The 18,596-nt window shown below is 42.2% G+C and overlaps 1 protein-coding gene across 1 annotated transcript in view; it reads left to right on the top strand.

Moving 5' to 3' along the window:
- Window positions 1–17,898, top strand: part of ENPP2 (ectonucleotide pyrophosphatase/phosphodiesterase 2) — a 79,269-nt gene extending 61,371 nt beyond the window's left edge. The window contains 8 exon segments of the mRNA XM_069854574.1: window positions 694–866; window positions 1,145–1,196; window positions 5,194–5,330; window positions 5,821–5,956; window positions 7,120–7,197; window positions 9,650–9,782; window positions 10,407–10,563; window positions 17,113–17,898. Of these exon segments, the coding sequence (XP_069710675.1) occupies window positions 694–866; window positions 1,145–1,196; window positions 5,194–5,330; window positions 5,821–5,956; window positions 7,120–7,197; window positions 9,650–9,782; window positions 10,407–10,563; window positions 17,113–17,283 (1,037 nt within the window). The 3' untranslated portion in view covers window positions 17,284–17,898.
- Window positions 17,899–18,596: the final 698 nt, after the last annotated feature.

The following is an 18,596-nucleotide window of genomic DNA, read 5'->3' as shown; positions in this document are numbered from 1 at the left end:
ATTAATGTAGTTTTGCTGCATGTAGCTTGGCAGAAATTGAATACACGCCACTACAGAGCACAGGCTGCACACCTCATCAGTCTAGGAAGGAGGTTTCTGTTCACAGACTGCTTCTGTACCAGCATATCTCACAGAGCAGCTCAAGGGCATCCCTTAGTTTTCTGTGACGTCTCCTGATGTGACTGTTTTCTGAACTTATACTGTTCAGAAACTTATACTGTTCACTGTAGGGATCTAACGATATAAAGTAATATTCATTAGGGTCTTTTATTGTCCTAGAAAACTAGTATTAAAGAAGAATTTCAAATCAAAGGTATAACTAGCATATTTTTTCCCCAAACATGAAATACCAAAATGGTATATATTCTTTATCGATAAAGCAGGTGATTACTAACGCTGTTTTACAGACAGCTGGTGTAAGGTCAGCACATTGACCGTAGGTTTGCACTAGAAGCTGTAGGAGTACTTATAATAAAACTATTTTCTAGTGTCTTACTGCAAATTAGCATTCTTGTCATAAAGACTACCATATTATTCAGGGAGCATCTGCCATTTTATAATTTGGACAACTGTCGATATTTTTATAACAGTTGTGTGTGTGAATATAATTGCAAATAAATGTCTTAGATCAGTAGAGGTTTTGCTGAATACATTTGAAATCTGATTTCATTTTTCTCTTTGGTGTCTTCATAGATCTTCTTGGATTAAAGCCTGCTCCGAATAATGGCACCCATGGAAGTTTAAATCACTTGCTGAGAGCCAATGTTTATAAACCAACTGTGCCAGATGAAGTTGCTAAACCACTCTACCCTGTCGCTCCACCTTCTGTATCTGATTTTGATATAGGATGCACATGTGATGATAAGGTAGGTGTTTAGGATCTCCTGCCACTGGGAGTAGCTGCCTAGTAAAGTTGTACTCACTTTGTCTGTTTTGAGGGGGCGTGCTCTGTAAGAATTCCCTAGATCCTTCCTGTGAAGTCTCCATGCCCTTTTAGAGCAATTACGGCTTTTTGTAAAACAGGAAACAAAAATAAATCAGTGTTTTATAGTGCTAGTTTTGTTTTGCTAGATGTCTAGAAAAATGAGATGTCAGTCAGAATACTCCAGTGATCCTAATCTTGTTCCTTTTTTCTGTCCTTGAGAAGAACAAGTTGGATGAACTCAACAAGCGCTTTCATGTCAAGGGAACAGAAGGTAAGAGCCTGGTGTCTCAATTGTTAAAATCTATTCTTGTTTTCTTTTGCAAGTTACTTTGTGTCACAGATACCAGAGAAACTCCTGTTTTGTCTTAGTTAACAAGCAGTAAATTGTCTTTTCAAATAACTGTTAAAATAACACGTAGACTTACATGATATACATGGGCAAAATTAAGAGCTACTCACGTGAGGGAGTGCATGCTATCTTTATTGTAGTGAAGTGATCACTCAGTGATATGAGTTTTAGCTCTTACTTTCCATCACCTTCAGGAAGTTTAATCTTTACTGTGGTAGCAGAGAGTTGAGGACAGTAAAGAGTGCACAAGGCAGTTCTCCATTCAATCACATGCTATAAATGGGGTAAAATAAATCTGCACAGTGTGCTTTACCAATATTATCCAGGCTTATGTTTCACCAGGTGAGTGGTAGAAAGGACGGCCCAGCTGCTTTGATGATCCCTGACTGGGTCCTTGATGCTTGGGTTTTAGGGTGCAGTTTATCTCCTGAAACAAGTGCAGAAATACTCTGCTGGTTCAGGGAAACGGCGCAATTCTGTCCCTCATTAGCGTTCAAGTCAATGTTACTCCCAGGAGGGTGCAAGTTCCTGCACCCTCCCTGCTGGATGCCAGTGCTGACTCTGTGTGGCTCCACTCTCAGCCACGTCAGGGCTGTAGTCCAGTTTAAAATGTAGCAATAGGACCAGAGGGGAGAGGGTGGGAACTACTTTTCTGAGCAGCAATACTGACTGAAAGGCACATCAAAGAAGAGTTTTCCTTCTTACAGGTGTGATCCTGTTCTGTATAGCAATTCATGGCTTTCCCCTCACCATAATTATTGTCCAAATTAACAAATTCTGAAGCTTCAAGTTTAGATGTGGACTTTCGAGCTACTTCAAATTGTATTGCTCAGGTGACTTAACAAAGCTACCTCATCAGTTTTTTGGTTGCAAACAGACAATGTCCTTTAGTTTCTAGAGTTGAAATTATTCATTTTATTTGTGAGTTAAATTGCCTTTCTGCAGCTATCATCTTTTTAAACTCATTTTTCCAGTTGGTGAAGAACTACTCCCTGCTGTGGCAATTTCTGGCATCAGGAAAGACCACCCTCACTGTTGTACTACTAGATATTTAAATATCTTTATTTTGGTTTAATGTTTTGTTGCATCTTCACTTCAGTAGTATAAGGATAGTATTTTTGATGTATTTTAAGATATAAGCATTTAAACCAATTTCAGTTGCTCATTTTTAATTTGTCTGTTAATTGGAACGAAGTGCCCCATATTTAAACAATAATCAAAGAATCACAGAATAACCAGGTTGGAAGAGACCCACCGGATCATCGAGTCCAACTGTTCCTATCAAACACTAAACCATATCCCTCAGCACCTCGTCCACTCGTGCCTTAAACACCTCCAGGGAAGGTGAATCAACCACCTCCATGGGCAGCCTGTTCCAGTGCCCAATGACCCTTTCTGTAAAGAATTTTTTCCTAATGTCCAGCCTAAATCTCCCCTGGCGGAGCTTGAGGCCATTCCCTCTTGTGCTGTCCCCTGTCACTTGGGAGAAGAGGCCAGCACCCTCCTCTCTACAACCTCCTTTCAGGTAGTTATAGAGAGCAATGAGGTCTCCCCTCAGCCTCCTCTTCTCCAGGCTAAACAACCCCAGCTCTCTCAGCCGCTCGTCATAAGGCCTGTTCTCCAGCCCCTTCACCAGCTTTGTTGCTCTTCTCTGGACTTGCTCCAGAGCCTCAACATCCTTCTTGTGGTGAGGGGCCCAGAACTGAACACAGGATTCGAGGATCGGTCTCACCAGTGCTGAGTACAGAGGGAGAATAACCTCCCTGGACCTGCTGGTCACGCCGTTTCTGATACAAGCCAAGATGCCATTGGCCTTCTTGGCCACCTGGGCACACTGCTGGCTCATGTTCAGTCGCTGTCAACCAACACGCCCAGGTCCCTCTCCTCCAGGCAGCTTTCTAGACAGACTTCTCCTAGTCTGTAGCACTGCACAGGGTTGTTGTGCCCCAAGTGCAGGACCCGGCATTTGGCCTTGTTAAACCTCATGCCATTGGACTCTGCCCAGCGGTCCAGCCTGTTCAGATCCCTTTGCAGAGCCTCCCTACCCTCCAGCAGATCCACACTTCCACCCAGCTTAGTGTCGTCCGCAAACTTGCTAAGGGTGCACTCGATGCCTTCATCCAGGCCATTGATAAAGACATTGAACAGGGCTGGACCCAGCACTGAGCCCTGGGGAACCCCACTTGTCACTGGCCTCCAGCTGGATTTCACACCATTTCCCACCACTCTCTGGGCCCGGCCAGCCAACCAGTTTTCCACCCAGGAGAGTGTGCGCCTGTCCAGGCCAGAGGCTGACAGCTTCTCAAGCAGAATGGTGTGAGAAACTGTGTCAAAGGCTTTACTGAAGTCCAGGAAGATACATCCACAGCCTTTCCCTCATCCAGCAGCCGAGTGACTTTGTCGTAGAAGGCGATCAGGTTAGTCTGGCAAGACCTGCCTTTTGTGAACCCATGTTGACTGGGCCTGATCACCCGATTCTCTTGCATGTGCTTCATGATAGCACTCAGGATCACCTGCTCCATGACTTCCCCTGGCACTGAGGTCAGACTGACAGGCCTGTAGTTTCCTGGATCCTCCTTGCGATCCTTCTTATAGATGGGCACGACATCAGCCAGCCTCCAGTCCAGTGGAATTTTCCCAGTCTTCCAGGACTGTTGGAAGATGATGGAAAGGGGTTTGGCCAGCACATCCGCCAGCTCCTTCAGTACCCTAGGGTGAATCCCGTCAGGCCCCATAGACTTGTGGCTGTGATATAAGCAGTTCTGCTATGTGGAAGTTATTTTGTTGCATTTTGTGACAACCTGTAGCACCTGCTCCTGAATATTCCTGTGTTTAGTTGATAATTCCCTTCTCCTGCATGGTGCATCATGCGTATTTGGCTGATGTTGTTCATATGCAGAAGAAAAAGATGTCTTCAGCTTCTCTTAAGTAGGGCTAGTTTATCATTTGTGTCCTTACACAAAGCTTCAAAAGCTTTTCCTACTTTTCTTTCATTTTGTCCTAAAAAAAAAAAATCTCCTCTATTTGAACTCAAACACTGATAAACCGTGCCTTTTTCTTTCAGGTCAAATGCTTCTCTGTGAACATTGTTAGGCTGTTTTCCTTGTTTCTATGTTTTGTCTTCCAAAAGTGAGCCAAGCCTGTTTGCCAAAGGTTATCAAAACCAATGAACCTCATAGCACAATGCAAGATTAGACAGAAAATTTATTTTTCTTCTACCTCTTTCAGTGATATTTTTGTCTTTTTATAAGTAAGTTAGTCAGATGTATGCAGCGACATTTAATCATAACACATCACCAAGATAGAAGAAAAGCAAGTTTTGCAGAGTTGAAGATGTTAGGATAAGGATTTTTTTCATTTGTTCATTTTGTCTTTGATATTACTGACAGAAAAAAGTGCATTAGTCTTCAGAACATTTCTGTATCAGCTGAGTGGGGGAAAAATACACTTAGTGAGTGAGCACTTTTGCCTCCGTTTTGCGAGACGCTTTACAAAAAAACGTAGGAAGGAGAGAAAGTCTGGAGAAGAGTGGCAAGAGTGATAGGGTAGGGGCTGAAAAAAAAGCTGCAAAAAAGTGCTTATCACCTCATGTGTGACTGAAACATGGACATAAAAATCCTTGTGGAGTCTCCTGTATTTGAAAAAACACCCTCTCTCCATGCTATGACCCAACAAGCTTTCAAGTGCTGAAGGGACTTTTGACCTCAAAGTGTGGGTTGTGAGCCTGGAAGGGGAATCCCTACCAAAAGTATTGCAGAACTGCTACTCTCTGTTACAGGATTTCCCTAGCAATTATTCACGGTCAGTATCCTCATAATGACCACTCTAAAATCAGCATGTGCTGGAAAGCCAACTCCTTTTTTTTTGTCATATTTAACATTTTCATTAATAAATGTAACTAATTTCTTCTGATCTGTAGAAAAGCATCTTCTATATGGGCGCCCTGCAGTACTGTACCGCACAAAATACAATATCTTGCATCACCATGACTTTGAAAGTGGCTACAGTGAAACATTCCTGATGCCTCTCTGGACGTCCTACACTATTCCCAAACAGGTTAGTGCTGTTTTCTTCTTGAAAAAGTGCTTTAAATGTCCTAGGGAAATATGTCCAGTTCCTGTATTCTTGAAGTCCTAAAGTTCTCTTCCCCAGGTAAATTCCCACCAGAAGGTATGGCAAATACCATTGTAAACTATGACAAAGCCTTCTTGTTTTTATTCAGGAGAAAACAGTTTTAAGGCAAAAGGGCCGTATATTTACTTTCCTGTTTTTGTTTTCTTTCTAAGTTTTGCTTGATGGAGTTTTGTTTTATTTTGATGGAATAATCAGTGACTCCATTTAAATTACTACACGTGGTGCTTCTGCTCCATGAAGGAGGGGCTCTGCAGCAGATACAGGAGCAGGATTTGATTTTACAGCTAGATGGTTTATTTTCCTCCACACAAGGTCCTCCATGTAATATGTCAACTATATGAAATCATTTTCTATTAGCTATATATGCTGGAATTAATGTTTTTGTCATTTCTGTCCATGTTTCTCAATGCAGGCAGAGGTATCGGGTGTCCCTGAGCACCTGGCCAGCTGTGTGAGGCCTGACCTCCGCATTTCTCCAGCAAACAGCCAGAGCTGCGCAGCCTACAGAGGCGACAAACAGATCTCCTATGGGTTTCTTTTCCCTCCTCGTACGTTCAGATAGCTTTTAAATACCTAGAGGTTTTGTAATTTTCTTTTTTTGTTAGGGAAAACCCATCAGCCTCCAGATATGGACAGACTAAAGGTTTTTTTGAGATTGTTGGGAAGGGTATAGGTAGGAAGTGTTTAATTTCTCCACTGTCTAGAGTGATTTCCTCCTCCATGATGTCTTCCTCTCCTCAGATGAGCTGCTCCTGCACCGACATAAGGGGCCCAGTGGGATGTATACAGAATTCTTGTTGCGCTTGCTGAGGACTAAGAGCCCAGTGCCACAAGTTGCAATCGCAGCTATGGTGCCTTCACTCTCCAAGAGATGGTCCAAACTGCTGCCCAGCTTCATGCACCAGAACAATGAAGTGCCCCAGTGCAGTTAATAAAGTTTGATGAGGAGCTGCACAGAGTAGGAGCACAAGCTAGAAAACAGTCTTCAAAAGCTGGCCCTTTGAAGTTAGTGGATAGATACCATCTTATATGAACTGGGAATCTAGTCAGAGTTTTTAATTTTGAATTCAAACAGCAGTAGGATAAGCATATATATATATATATATGTTTTCTAAATCCAAATTAGACTCTTGCATGCTATAAAAATTTCTGCCATCCTATAGAAATAGCACTAATAGAAAAGCTGTGTAAACAAGTGTCCTGTGTTCTCCTGATGGAGTTACATTGGTTAACTCTTGGAGCAATGATCTTGTGAGATTTGTAAATGTTCAAGGGGCATACCTCTTTAATGGTAGTGAACTTCATTACTCTGCCTCACTCAGTGGCTGAAATATTTTATGGTCAGTTTCTGATATGGAATTGCTCAGAACTAGAAGATAATCCTCTCCCTGGAAATTGTTTTCCTCTTTTGTAAATGCTCGCAGAGCACCTCTCTGACTTTTGAGACAGCAAAAAATAGAGGAGCTATAAAAGTTCTTTGAACTGGTTGACAGTTGAAGTAAAGATAAAATCCTTACTTTCCATGTTCAGCTGTCACATTAAAGACAAAGAAGCGCGCATATAATGTGCATTTCTGAATATAGCATTCAGATTGCTGTTTTGGATGACAGTATTCCCTTTAGTTAATCTCTGAAGGAATTTTTCAAAACATTTTTATATTCTTTGAATTTCTGATATTTAATCTTAATAATACTTTTCTGTTACTTTTCAGAATTAAGTTCCTCTGCAGAAGCAAAATATGATGCTTTGCTAATAACAAATGTCATTCCAATGTATCCTGCCTTCAAAAGTAAGTGCCCTTTCCATGGCTTTACTTCTGTTTCCCAACATGCTTTTTTTTTTTAATGTGTGTGTTGGTCTTTGAAAAGGAGTGTTGGGAGAAGTTTAGAACATAAAGTTTAGTTAGTAGCCAGCAGATAATACATGTGGGCACCTGTATTACCATTAGGTATGGGCAGGCAGAATACCACAAGAAAAGCTTACATTTCAAAAAAGGTTACTCTCCTTGATGCTGGACTAAGATAAGAGCACAGACACACTGTTGTTCAGCAATTATGCTTTGTGACACAGTAATTCAGTCTGTGCAAGATGGTTGAGATTTTCTTGTCAGTAGCCTAAGCTAGTGCAGAATATACTTAGGCAACACATTTTTATTTCTCAACTGAAGCCACTCAGTATGTTGTTGTAGTTCAGGGACAAGTGATTACTTTTTGTTTTCCCTTCCATACTCTTAGAGGGAGACCAAACATATTTATTACCTATAAAGAAAAAGGAAGAGGAAAACAGTTTATGGAAAAAGAGGAATAACTTAAGCCTGGCTGAAACTTTCAGCACTGAAGGGATATAGTATTAACATTTCTTTTGTCTGCACATCCCTTTTCTCTCTAGTTTCGCCAAGAGGTAGGAAAACCATCAGACTATTCTGGTGGCACTTTTGGCTTGGCAGGAATTGAGAAGCCTTGGAAGAATCTCAAGAGCCTGTTCTTGTGAGATTTCCAATTCAGATTTTAGGCCAGAGAGGTTTGGATAAACATCAAAGCCTATAGGAGGCTTTTTCTTTTTAACCAGAAAAGTGTTTTGAACTGAAAAACCTCTGAGTAGGAACAAGTGGTGATTGCTGGAAATTTGAGCAAAGGCACTTAACTGATTACAGAGTGCAAAATTAGTGGGAATTTCCCACTCTCAAATCACTTCATAAAAATGCTCTTTATGCTAATGTTAGTCTAAGCAAATTACCTGAGATGCTAATCACAGGAGAACAATCCACCACCAGCAGCTCATTTTGTCTAGTGGCCTTCATCTTCATCAGAAGTGGGTAAAGGATTCCCTGGGAACAAATGCTGGAACTAATTTTGTTCCTGGGTAATTATGAACCACTCCATGTGTGCAGGTTGCAATGCTGAGAGCTGATTATAAGCTCATTATATGGAGCTTTATCCACAACAGTGAAAATACAAGGTGGCAGTTCCACACTATGGTGGCTTTTTTGGCAGCGCTGGCTGTGGAGGCCCTTCCCTGCTTTGTGTTTTTAATTCCTTGTCCCATCCCATCCACTCAGCCAATAACTCTGGGTCTGTCTTTTCTGTAGTGAGTGTGGCTTAAGCAGGTCCTGCTTTGCTGGAGCTACAAGATGATGCCTCTGGGCTGGCCTCCCTGTCACACTTGTGTTGCTGTCTATGTGTCTGTAGTGGGAATCTAACTGATGAATGGATTCAGTGGAATACTTGGAGGGGGGAAGCTTTGATTTTTGGGCTATTTTTATTGTTCAGGTTGATGCATTAGAGGAACAAGTAGCCAGAGGAGTGATATTTTTGTGGTTACCACAGCTAAGGTTCTTGTTAGACAATGCTCTTTGTGTGAGCCCAGGCAGGGAGTTCGTGTGGCACCGAGCAGTGTTAGGGTGAGGACCACCAGGGAACTTGCTTCCATGGGCTTCACAGTCTGAGCTGGCGAGGCAAAAGCTTAAAAAGTCTGAGATGTTTCATTTACCCATGCTTCTGTTAGTGTTAAAATAAAAAGGAAAAAAGAAGGAAAAGAGTAATGTAACCGGAGATTCCGTTGTGTTTCCTGTCTCTGCAAGCATCTTGATATGTTAAGGTTGAGGAGGGCATGGTGGGTGAGAGTCATGCACTTCCCAAAAGCTGCTGTAATGAGACGCCATGCTGTAATTTGTCCATCCTTGATGGCACCTAATTTAAAAGTTAGACTTCTTATACCGAAGGAAGATATAACTGGAAAAATATGACCACTGTATTTCCCTTTCTTTTAAAATGTTTGGGGTTTGCTTTTAATCATAGTGCTGTTTCCTTTCTAGTATTAAAAAAACCTCACAGTGCCATTCCATGTAACTAGATAAGAAAGGCAAAAGAAGTGTTCACAAGGACATAAGTGAGTGAATAACTGTTTCTACTGCTTGGTGAGAGAACAGTAGGCTCTCTGTGCAACGTCTATAGTAATGCCAGGCTGGGAGTGGTACCGTGCATTTCCTTTATCGCTGTTTGGGGAAAAAAAATCAACAAAGAACAAAGAAGTCTGAATAGGCTTTATTGACCAAGCTGAATGAAGCTGCAGTAAATCTGTAATGCTTAGTCTTTGATTTCCCCTTACTATCACGTGAATGTTGTCTACTGAATTTTTTTTTTCAGGAAAAAAAATGTTTATAATCTTGACATGGTTTAACTTATGCAAATTTTGGGTGTTGTTTTTTTTGTCCCTTCCCCTCCACCCCCTCACCCCCACAGAGGTATGGAACTATTTCCAAAGGGTTTTGGTGAAGAGATATGCCACTGAACGAAATGGAGTCAATGTCATAAGTGGACCAATCTTTGACTATGACTATGATGGTTTACATGACACACCTGACAAAATAAAACAGTAAGAGTTTGTCTTTAGATTGGTTTGTTGTTGCTTCTCTTTAGAGGTGGCTTTATCTTAAACAATTCATGAACTACACATTATTTGATTTTTGGGAGGAGAAATAATTTTCTAGCTCTTTCTAAATTATTGTTCATCAAGATAGAATGCCCTTGTAGGTGGGACAGCGGTAAAAATAACAAAATGACAATTCAGTAGGTAACTGTTCACCTTAACTTTTGTAATTAAGTATGCATTTATCCTTGAAATGAAGGTGAATTATGTTTGAAGTAATCTGTTTTTGTCTAAAATTGTACAGAACTTAGGAGTTGACAACTGGATAGCAGAGCAAACTATAATAGTGCTATTGAGTTAGATGCTCAAATCATTTGTTAATTCAGTAATGCTTTCTGTCTGTGTCACTAAACTGAGGAAGTGTTTCAGCACTGGTGTGTGGTATTTCTAGAGCACAGTGTCAAAACATGAGTTAATTGAATGTTTATTTTCAGATAGTGTTTAGGGATCAAACACATCTCAGCAATGTACGTGTGTTCTCACATGTCAGGGAGGAAAGAGGATGTTGTTTGGAAGTAGGCTACATAAACAAGTTTATCCATTGTGGATATGTCTGCTTTATTCCCGCAGATTTGTGGAAGGCAGTGCCATCCCTGTTCCAACTCATTACTATGCCATCATAACCAGCTGCTTGGATTTCACTCAGCCAGCTGACAAGTGTGATGGGCCACTCTCCGTTCTCTCTTACATCCTTCCCCACCGGCCTGACAATGATGAGAGCTGCAATGTAAGTTCTGCTGCACTACTGTAGCCCCGTGATAGAAGTTTCCCTGGGACATACGAAACCCCATTACCATTAGGCCCTAATGTTCAGAAATGTCTTGAATGAAAGCACAGAGTAGTGACTGTGGTGGCCAAGAAGGCCAATGGCATTGGCTTGTATCAGAAATGGCGTGACCAGCAGGTCCAGGGAGGTTATTCTCCCTCTGTACTCGGCACTGGTGAGACTGCTCCTTGAATCCTGTGTTCAGTTCTGGGCCCCTCACCATAAGAAGGATGTTGAGGCTCTGGAGCGTGTCTAGAGAAGAGCAATGGAGCTGGTGAGGGGACTGGAGAACAAGTCTTATGAGGAGCGGCTGAGGGAACTGGGGGTGTTTAGCCTGGAGAAGAGGCTGAGGGGAGAACTTATTACTCTCTAAAACTACCTGAAAGGAGGTTGTGGAGAGCAGGGAGCTGGCCTTTTCTCCCAAGTGACAGGGGACAGGACAAGGGGGAATGGCCTCAAGCTCCACCAGGGCAGGTTCAGGCTGGACATTGGAAAAAAAAATTCTTCACAGAAAGGGTCATTGGGCACTGGAACAGGCTGCCCAGGGATGTGGTTGAGTCAACATCCCTGGAGGTGTTTAAAAGATGGGTGGTTGAGGTGCTGAGGGGCATGGTTTAGTGGTTGATAGAAATGGTTGGAGTCGATGATCCTGAAGATCTTTCCCAACCTAGTAATTCTGCGACTCCTAGGTGTGATATTCAACACATTAGACAAAAGCACTCCTCCCTGGTACCAGAGAAATAATGGAACTATAACCGTAAATAAAATGATCAGGAAGAAATGACATATAATAGGTTGGCAGTAAATAATCAATGTTTTGGCAGATGTTGTCAGAGTAACCTCAGAGCAAACTAGAGGAAGATTGGATTGTATGTGTGGTCATACTGTACTCGCAGCCAGCCTGATATTTCTATTGAGGGTTATTTCCATATGCAGGTAAAATATAGTCTGTCTGTTCTGGCAGTCTGGGTGCATCAGACAGCATGACTACATCCAGCCCTCGGCTGAAACCTGCTGAGGCTAGAGTGCCAGCTCTTGCCATTTCCAGAACATGTCTTGATTCAAGGGAAAAGTTTGAATTCTTATTAACAGAGATGACTAGACAGCCTTCTGGTTCGTTTCCTATCTTCCTTTATGATGCAGGACCCTGTAGTGTAAGAATCTTGGTGACGTACAAAGACGTACTTTGGTGACGTACTTTGGTCTGGTCAGTACTGCAGAAAGTAACACACACACACTCGGCAGCTGATTGCGGTAGGAGAGTGGTCGAGTCCCTCTGGGGTCTGGCACTCTGCAAGGACATCAGTCCTCCCAGGCAGCTGTATTTAGACTTGTCCTTCCGCCTGAACTTGTTCTCCCGTTACACAGCTGTGCAGATTCCTGCACACAGACACTTCACTATAGGCTGCCAGGAGACCGTTTCCTGAATGAACGCATTAATGTTATGAATTTTGTATTGGCACAAAAAGTTAAGACTTCTATTCCAGCTACAGGCAGAAATAGTCATTCCAACTCTGTACACAATTCACCTGGAACACTGTCTCTTTCTCATTCATCAAACATCGCCTGCTTTCAGGTCCCTCTTTTTAAAACCACGGTTTTGGAGCTGTATACTTCTCTCTTGAGCAGGTCTGGCTTCCCCTTATTTAGACTCTTAACTGCTTGGGGCAGAATTGTTTTCCACCAGAAGTCTCAAAGTCCTACATATATTTCATTGTAGCTTTTCTGTGGTCTGCTTTGCTCTGAATCAAGATCCAGTTGGTAATCTTGAAGCTACTAATCTGGCAGTTATTAGTGTACCTGTCCTTGTATTTCTGCCCATATGTAACTTCATGGTAAAGTAAATTTTTACCTTCCTATATTATGTGTCATGGTCCACCTAAACTTCTGAAATCCTTTTTATGACCTGTTTAGAATAATGGCTTCATTTACTCTTTGATTTCTTATATTCCAACCCAGGTTTCTTTTCTCTTTAGGTCATGCTATTTATAGCGTGTATATGTACAGTTCCAGGAGGAACTTCAGTGCTATTGCAAGGTCATTAGCAGATATTGGTCTGTGCTTTTTACATAGCAAAGAACCACTTCAAAAATATTTAAATGTAGCTCTTGAATGAAAATACAGTCAGGCAAAATTTTGCCATTCAAATACAGTGTCAGTCTTTTGCACATGGTGTTCCATCTGATTTGCTGAAAGAAGTGATTGTGTGAAACCTCACGTACTTCATGGATGAAATGCATGGGATAATATAAAGATTTTCCCTTAACTCCTCCACAGCTTTCTTTTAAGATCTGAAGAAATATTAGCTTTCGCCCCACTCTGCTCTCGTTGCACACACTTTCTCCCTCTTCACACAGCCGCTGGAGAACACCACTACTCTTCTCATTTAAATTTGTTCCATTTCCAAACTGTGTATTCATGGTGAGGTTATACCCATTTATTCTTGTGTCAACATTTTTCTATGGCTTAAATAGCCCTTCTCTGGGCTTCTTTGGGATTTACCCTAGTGATGATTTATGATGATTCTCAAGGCATATACTTCTCTCCATTCATGGGAGACCCAGTATATTTTTCCTCTTTTTCTAAGAGTGGATGAGCATTTTAGTAGCCTTCCTGTGCATCTGTTCCCATCTGGGTTTGGTTTTATGTTTTTCCCCTGGAACATAGATGAGGTAAAGTACTCCAGCTGTGATCTCAAAATGAAAGTTGTTTTCTTTCCAGTGGACACAACTCCTCTGATACTGTCTGAGATTTACTTTTTCCATAGCTGTGTTATAATGGTGGCTCACAATCGTGCGCAACCAGTACGCCCAAGTCCTTTTCCATCTGCTGTTTCATCTGAGAAGCTCCCAGCTTAGCAGAAATTTTTTGCTGTCAATGTGGATAACTCAATTTCATACTATGCCAGGCATACTCTCATTTGCATTCTCCAGTATGCTGTTGCAGTCTTCCTCTGCATTGTTGACAGGATGCAATTATTCTGTTTTGCTTTGGATTTATTTTATTTATTTGGTTTTTTTTTACTAGAACACTAATGACCCTGGTGCAAAAAAACATGTAAGAAAACATTACACAGAATCCTTTCCAAGACTAAAGCTGGAGGAACCCATGTAGAAACTTGCTCCAGGACACTATTTTCCCTTCAGCAAAACCTTTAAATTTCTCTTTTATTAAAAGAGTTCTTCACTCAGCTGTTAACACTCTGATCATGCTTAGCTTTCCAACTAATAATTTGATATGCAGAGAGATTCTTTTGTCCAGAATATCTGATATCTTTTTCCAGTGGATTTTAGGTTAGACTCCTATTTGACTGCCTGTTTCTATTTAACAATTGAAAGCATGCAGGTATCCTTCTAAGACTCACTGTGGTATTGAGGTGAGACTAACCAGCACAGACAGAGAAAACTATCATTTTCGATGTGCATTCATTGTTCAACAGTAATATAAAGCCATATTAGCTGATTGCTGTGTTTAAAATCCTTGCTGCTGGACCTGATGTTTCATGGACTAGTTGTGGAATGGAAAACCTAAAACCTAGACCAGTTAATTGATTATGATGGCATGGTTGGCTGGGTAGATGAGGAGAGAACAGTGGGTGTTGTCTACCTCAACTTCATCAAGGCTTTTGACTCTGTCTCCCACAGCATCCTAGTGTGTAAGCTTAGGAAATGTTAGATGAGCGGACAGCGAGGCTGATTGAGAACTAGTGGGATAGCAGAGCTCAGAGGGTTGTGATCAGTGGTACAGTCTAGTTGGAAGCCTGTGTCCAGCAAAGGTCCCCAGGGGTCAGTACCGAGTCCACTCTTGTTCAATGTATTCACCAGCTACCTGGATCAGCAGACAGGGTGTCCCCTCAGCAAGTTTGCTGATGACACAAAGCTGGGAGGAGTGCCTGATACACTGGAAGGCTGTGCTGCCATTCAGTGAGATTTGGACAGGCTGAAAGGTCGGGCAGAGAGGAACTTCAAATGAAATTCAACAAAGCCAAGTGTAGAATTCTGTACCTCAGGGAGAATGACCTCTTACACCAATACAAGTTAGGGGTTGACTGGCTGGAAAGGAGCTCTGTGAAGAAGGATCTGGGAGTTACGGAAGACAATAAGTTCACCACAAGCCAGTAATGTGCTGTTGTGGCCAAGAAGGCCAGTGGTGTCTCGGGGTGCATTAAGAAGAGTGTGGCCAGCATGTCGAGGGACATTATCTTCCGCCTTTACTCTGCCCTAGTGAGGCTGCATCTGCAGTACTGTGTCCAGTTCTGGGCTACCCAATTCACGAAAGACAAGGAACTTCTGGAGGGCTACAAAGATGATTAGGGGACTGGAGCATCTCTCTTATGAGGAAAGGCTGAGCCCTGGGGCTGTTTAGTCTGGAGAAGACTGAGAAGGGGTTGTCAATGCTTACAAATATCTAAAGGGCAGGTGTCAAGAAGCTGGGGCCAGACTCTTTTCAACAATGCCCAGTGACAGGACAAGGGGCAATGGGCACAAACTGGAGCACAGGAATTTCCACCTGAACATGGAGAGAAACTTCTTTACTGTGAGGGTGACAGAGCACCAGAACAGACTGCCCAGAGGCTCTGTGGAGTCTCCTTCTCTGGAGATGTTCAAAACCAGCCTGAATGCACTCCTGTGCAACCTGCTGTGGGTGAGCCTGCTTTAGTAGAGGACTACACAATCTCCAGAGGACCCTTCTACTAACTCCTACTTTTTGTGATTCTGTGGGTTCATGCAAATGTTGTCTTGCTGGACTTGGTTTGAAACCAAACTCACCGTCCTGTGATTTATACATATTGCAGATCTTTTGCAAACTCTTAGGAATCCTTCTCGTATTCAAAAAAAAGTGAGCTTTGTAGCAATGAGATTTCCCTCTGAGGTCTGTAAAATGCAGGTTTCCTGCTCAGATGGAAATCTTGAACACAACAGAAATGTCACGGTGATTGCATTTGCAGTAAAAACCTTGTTGAGGCCCCTTTACAGACTAACAACTTGATTGCCAGGCTGAATGCTGAGCAGGAGGCACTACCAGCAAAGGGGAGTGAGGAGGACATGCTCCCTTCCTTTCCCTCTTAATTTATATCTTTCTTTTCCTACTCCAGACCTGGTGTTTTGAGCCTCAGGTTGTTAGTGCTGTGGAAAGTCAGTTTGGAGCTGAAAAGCTTCAAAACAGATGAGTGCTGACTGGGTCGTGGGCATTTGCTTAAAAGCAGCCAGCTTTGACCTGTCTGGTACTTTGTGTCCTCTCTGTGCAAATGATCATACTTGCCCTCTTGGCCTTTGTAGTGTGATCCATGGTGTGTTCTGTGGCACGTCTGCTGTGCTGGGTAGGCTCTGTCATTCCTGAAGCTCAGTCTTGAATGGTGAGAGGATCACTTCATAGGAGGCCCTGGCTGAGACAGTTAGAAAGGGGGTTGGAACTAGATGATCTTTAAGGTGTCCCTTCTAACCCAAATTATTCTATGATTCTATGAAAGGGGCTCATTTTCAGGAGTAAGCCTAGAAATAGTTTTAGCAGTGAGATTTCTGAGGCACGTGAGGTTCAAATGTCCAGAGGCACAATTGTCCTTTCCTAGTTTGTTTCCAACAGTGGTGTGGATGTACCAACTTGAGAGGCCAATGGGGGAAAAGTCCTGTTTGCTCTGTAGTTTTCCCATGTCTTCTCCCCATGGTGCAGTTCCCAGGGCTGGCTGCAATGCTCATGGGACACGTCACTGATCTGGTTAATGCACTCAAATAGCCAGTAACTGCAGTGTTTTGCAGGGTTGTCTTTCTGATGGCTCCAACAAGCGCCAGAGCTGGCACAAGGCATGCAGCAGGAGCAGTCCCCTAAGAGAGATTACACCCACGCAACATGACCCTGATCACTCTGGCAGCATCACCTTTCTGATGTTTATTTTTTTTTCTCATGTTGGGAAATGCTTAGTGAAAGTGGTTTTTTTTCTATCAGTGAATAACATGTATGCTTTAAAACTTGGATTTTACAGGTAACAACATAAAGTATAGGTCCAACTGTGTAATGAATCACAATGGTCTCCAAACTGTAAAGTGGAAAGATTAAAATAATATTGTGTTACATGAGATGCTGGTCAGATGAGAATCATATGTAATGGCAGGGTTCAAAGCTAAACAGCCTAGAATCTGGGCTTTGGTGATAAACGATTAATATGAAGCTCTTACTGTGAGATGAAAAAAAAGATATAGTGACCAATGGATCTTCTAAAATCATATGACTGTTCTTCTGAAACACTTGCAATATGGGGCCAGCTTTTCCTATCCTAAATTACTGTGGTCATTGTCTTGACCCCATCCTGAAATGGGTCTCAAAATAAAACTGTAGGAATCCTCTTGCATGCTGAGTTTCAAATCTGTTTTCTTGGAACTTGTTTACCTTAGTCATTCTAATAGGGTACAGAGATTCTTCAAATGGGCCCAATGTTTAGAGAAGCTGCATTTGCTTTCGGAGCTGAAGTTTGACATGGTATGTTATTAAATTTCTATTGATTTTGTATTTCAGAGCTCGGAGGATGAATCAAGGTGGGTTGAAGATCTTCTTAAGATGCACACTGCGCGTGTGCGTGACATTGAACAGCTCACAAGCTTGGACTTCTTCCGCAAGACCAGTCGCAGCTACACAGAAATCCTCTCCTTAAAGACATACCTGCATACGTTTGAAAGTGAAATTTAGCATTCTAACCTTACTCAGTGCATCCTTTTATCAACTGGTGTATATTTTTATATTGTTTTTATATTTATTAATTTGAAACCAGGACAGTAAAAATATTAGTATTTTAATCCTGTATCAAATCTTAAATAATAAACCCTTGTCTCATTTGTTTTGTTTCTCTAATGTTTAACATAGGTATGTCTCTTGGTTTATTTAGTAGCGCTTGTAATACTGCAGCTTGAGGCCTTACTCTGAGCTTTCAAGTGGTGCTGCAGGATTTGATACGTGCATCAAGGAAATATTAATTTCCCATGCTCCTTTACTACACTTGTAGTCCTGTACTGTGTATCAAAATACTGAACATGTAAAATTACATTCATTTACTGTTAACTATGTGACAGACATATTTAAACCCTATAGACAAATAGCATCTTAAATATAATAAACCACACATTCAGTTTTTTTAATGTGTTTTGACTTCTTTTCACAGCGACATTCAGAGGGTCTTGGGAGCAGCTGTGTGCTGCCAAATCTCTCATTCACTGGGCAGAGCCCTTCTCAAGAGCTTAGGTTTGCTGATAAGAGGGCTGCCAGGAGCCCAGATGCCCTGCCCTGGTACTCACTAGTAAGACCACAGAGACATAGGGCAGAGGTGGGAGAGGAGGTTGGTTGGTGTCATAAGCTACCAGAGGTTACCCTACGCTTGAGGCCACTTGGCCCTGCTCTAGATCTGTGAGGAGGATGTGAGGTGGACAACAACCACTATCGGCACTCAGGCTGCATCACATCCCTTCACCACAACCACGGCTCTGGTCTGGTTTCTAGGATACCTGTTCCATCATCTTTTGCTTTGACTTTGAGGAAAGCTGAGATGAAGCAGGTGTTGATGGGAGTGACATTGCTAAACACCCAGCAGTGGGCATTTGCCTGAGAAGAGAAAATCTGATTTTCATGATCTTGTTCTCATGGCCAGAATTTGAAGAGTTTTCCCCTAATCTAAGACTGAAGCTTAATGCCAGCCCTCATTCTCAGAGAAAACCCCTTGGCCTGTTTGCAATATAGAACTTCTGGGACTGTGAACCTCATACAGTGCACATAATTTACAACCATCACCTACCTGGTCAAGTAGGTCAAGTCTTTGTTGGCTGCTTCTGTGCAGTCACAGTCTCATAATCCTGGCAAGCCCCTATGAGCGACACTGATGGCACAGTCTTAAGCCAATGGAAAAGACACTGTTGTGTACTAGTGTCTAGAGAGTCACAGAATCATTTAGGTTAGAAAAGACCTTTAAGGTCACCAAATCCAGCCGTAACCCGAACACTACCAAGTCCACC

The sequence above is a fragment of the Phaenicophaeus curvirostris genome, chromosome 3 (genome assembly GCF_032191515.1).
Source record: "Phaenicophaeus curvirostris isolate KB17595 chromosome 3, BPBGC_Pcur_1.0, whole genome shotgun sequence".
Taxonomy (NCBI): domain Eukaryota; kingdom Metazoa; phylum Chordata; class Aves; order Cuculiformes; family Cuculidae; genus Phaenicophaeus; species Phaenicophaeus curvirostris.
The sequence above is the reverse complement of the archived record's forward strand: the minus strand, read 5'-3'. Positions and strand labels throughout refer to the sequence as shown.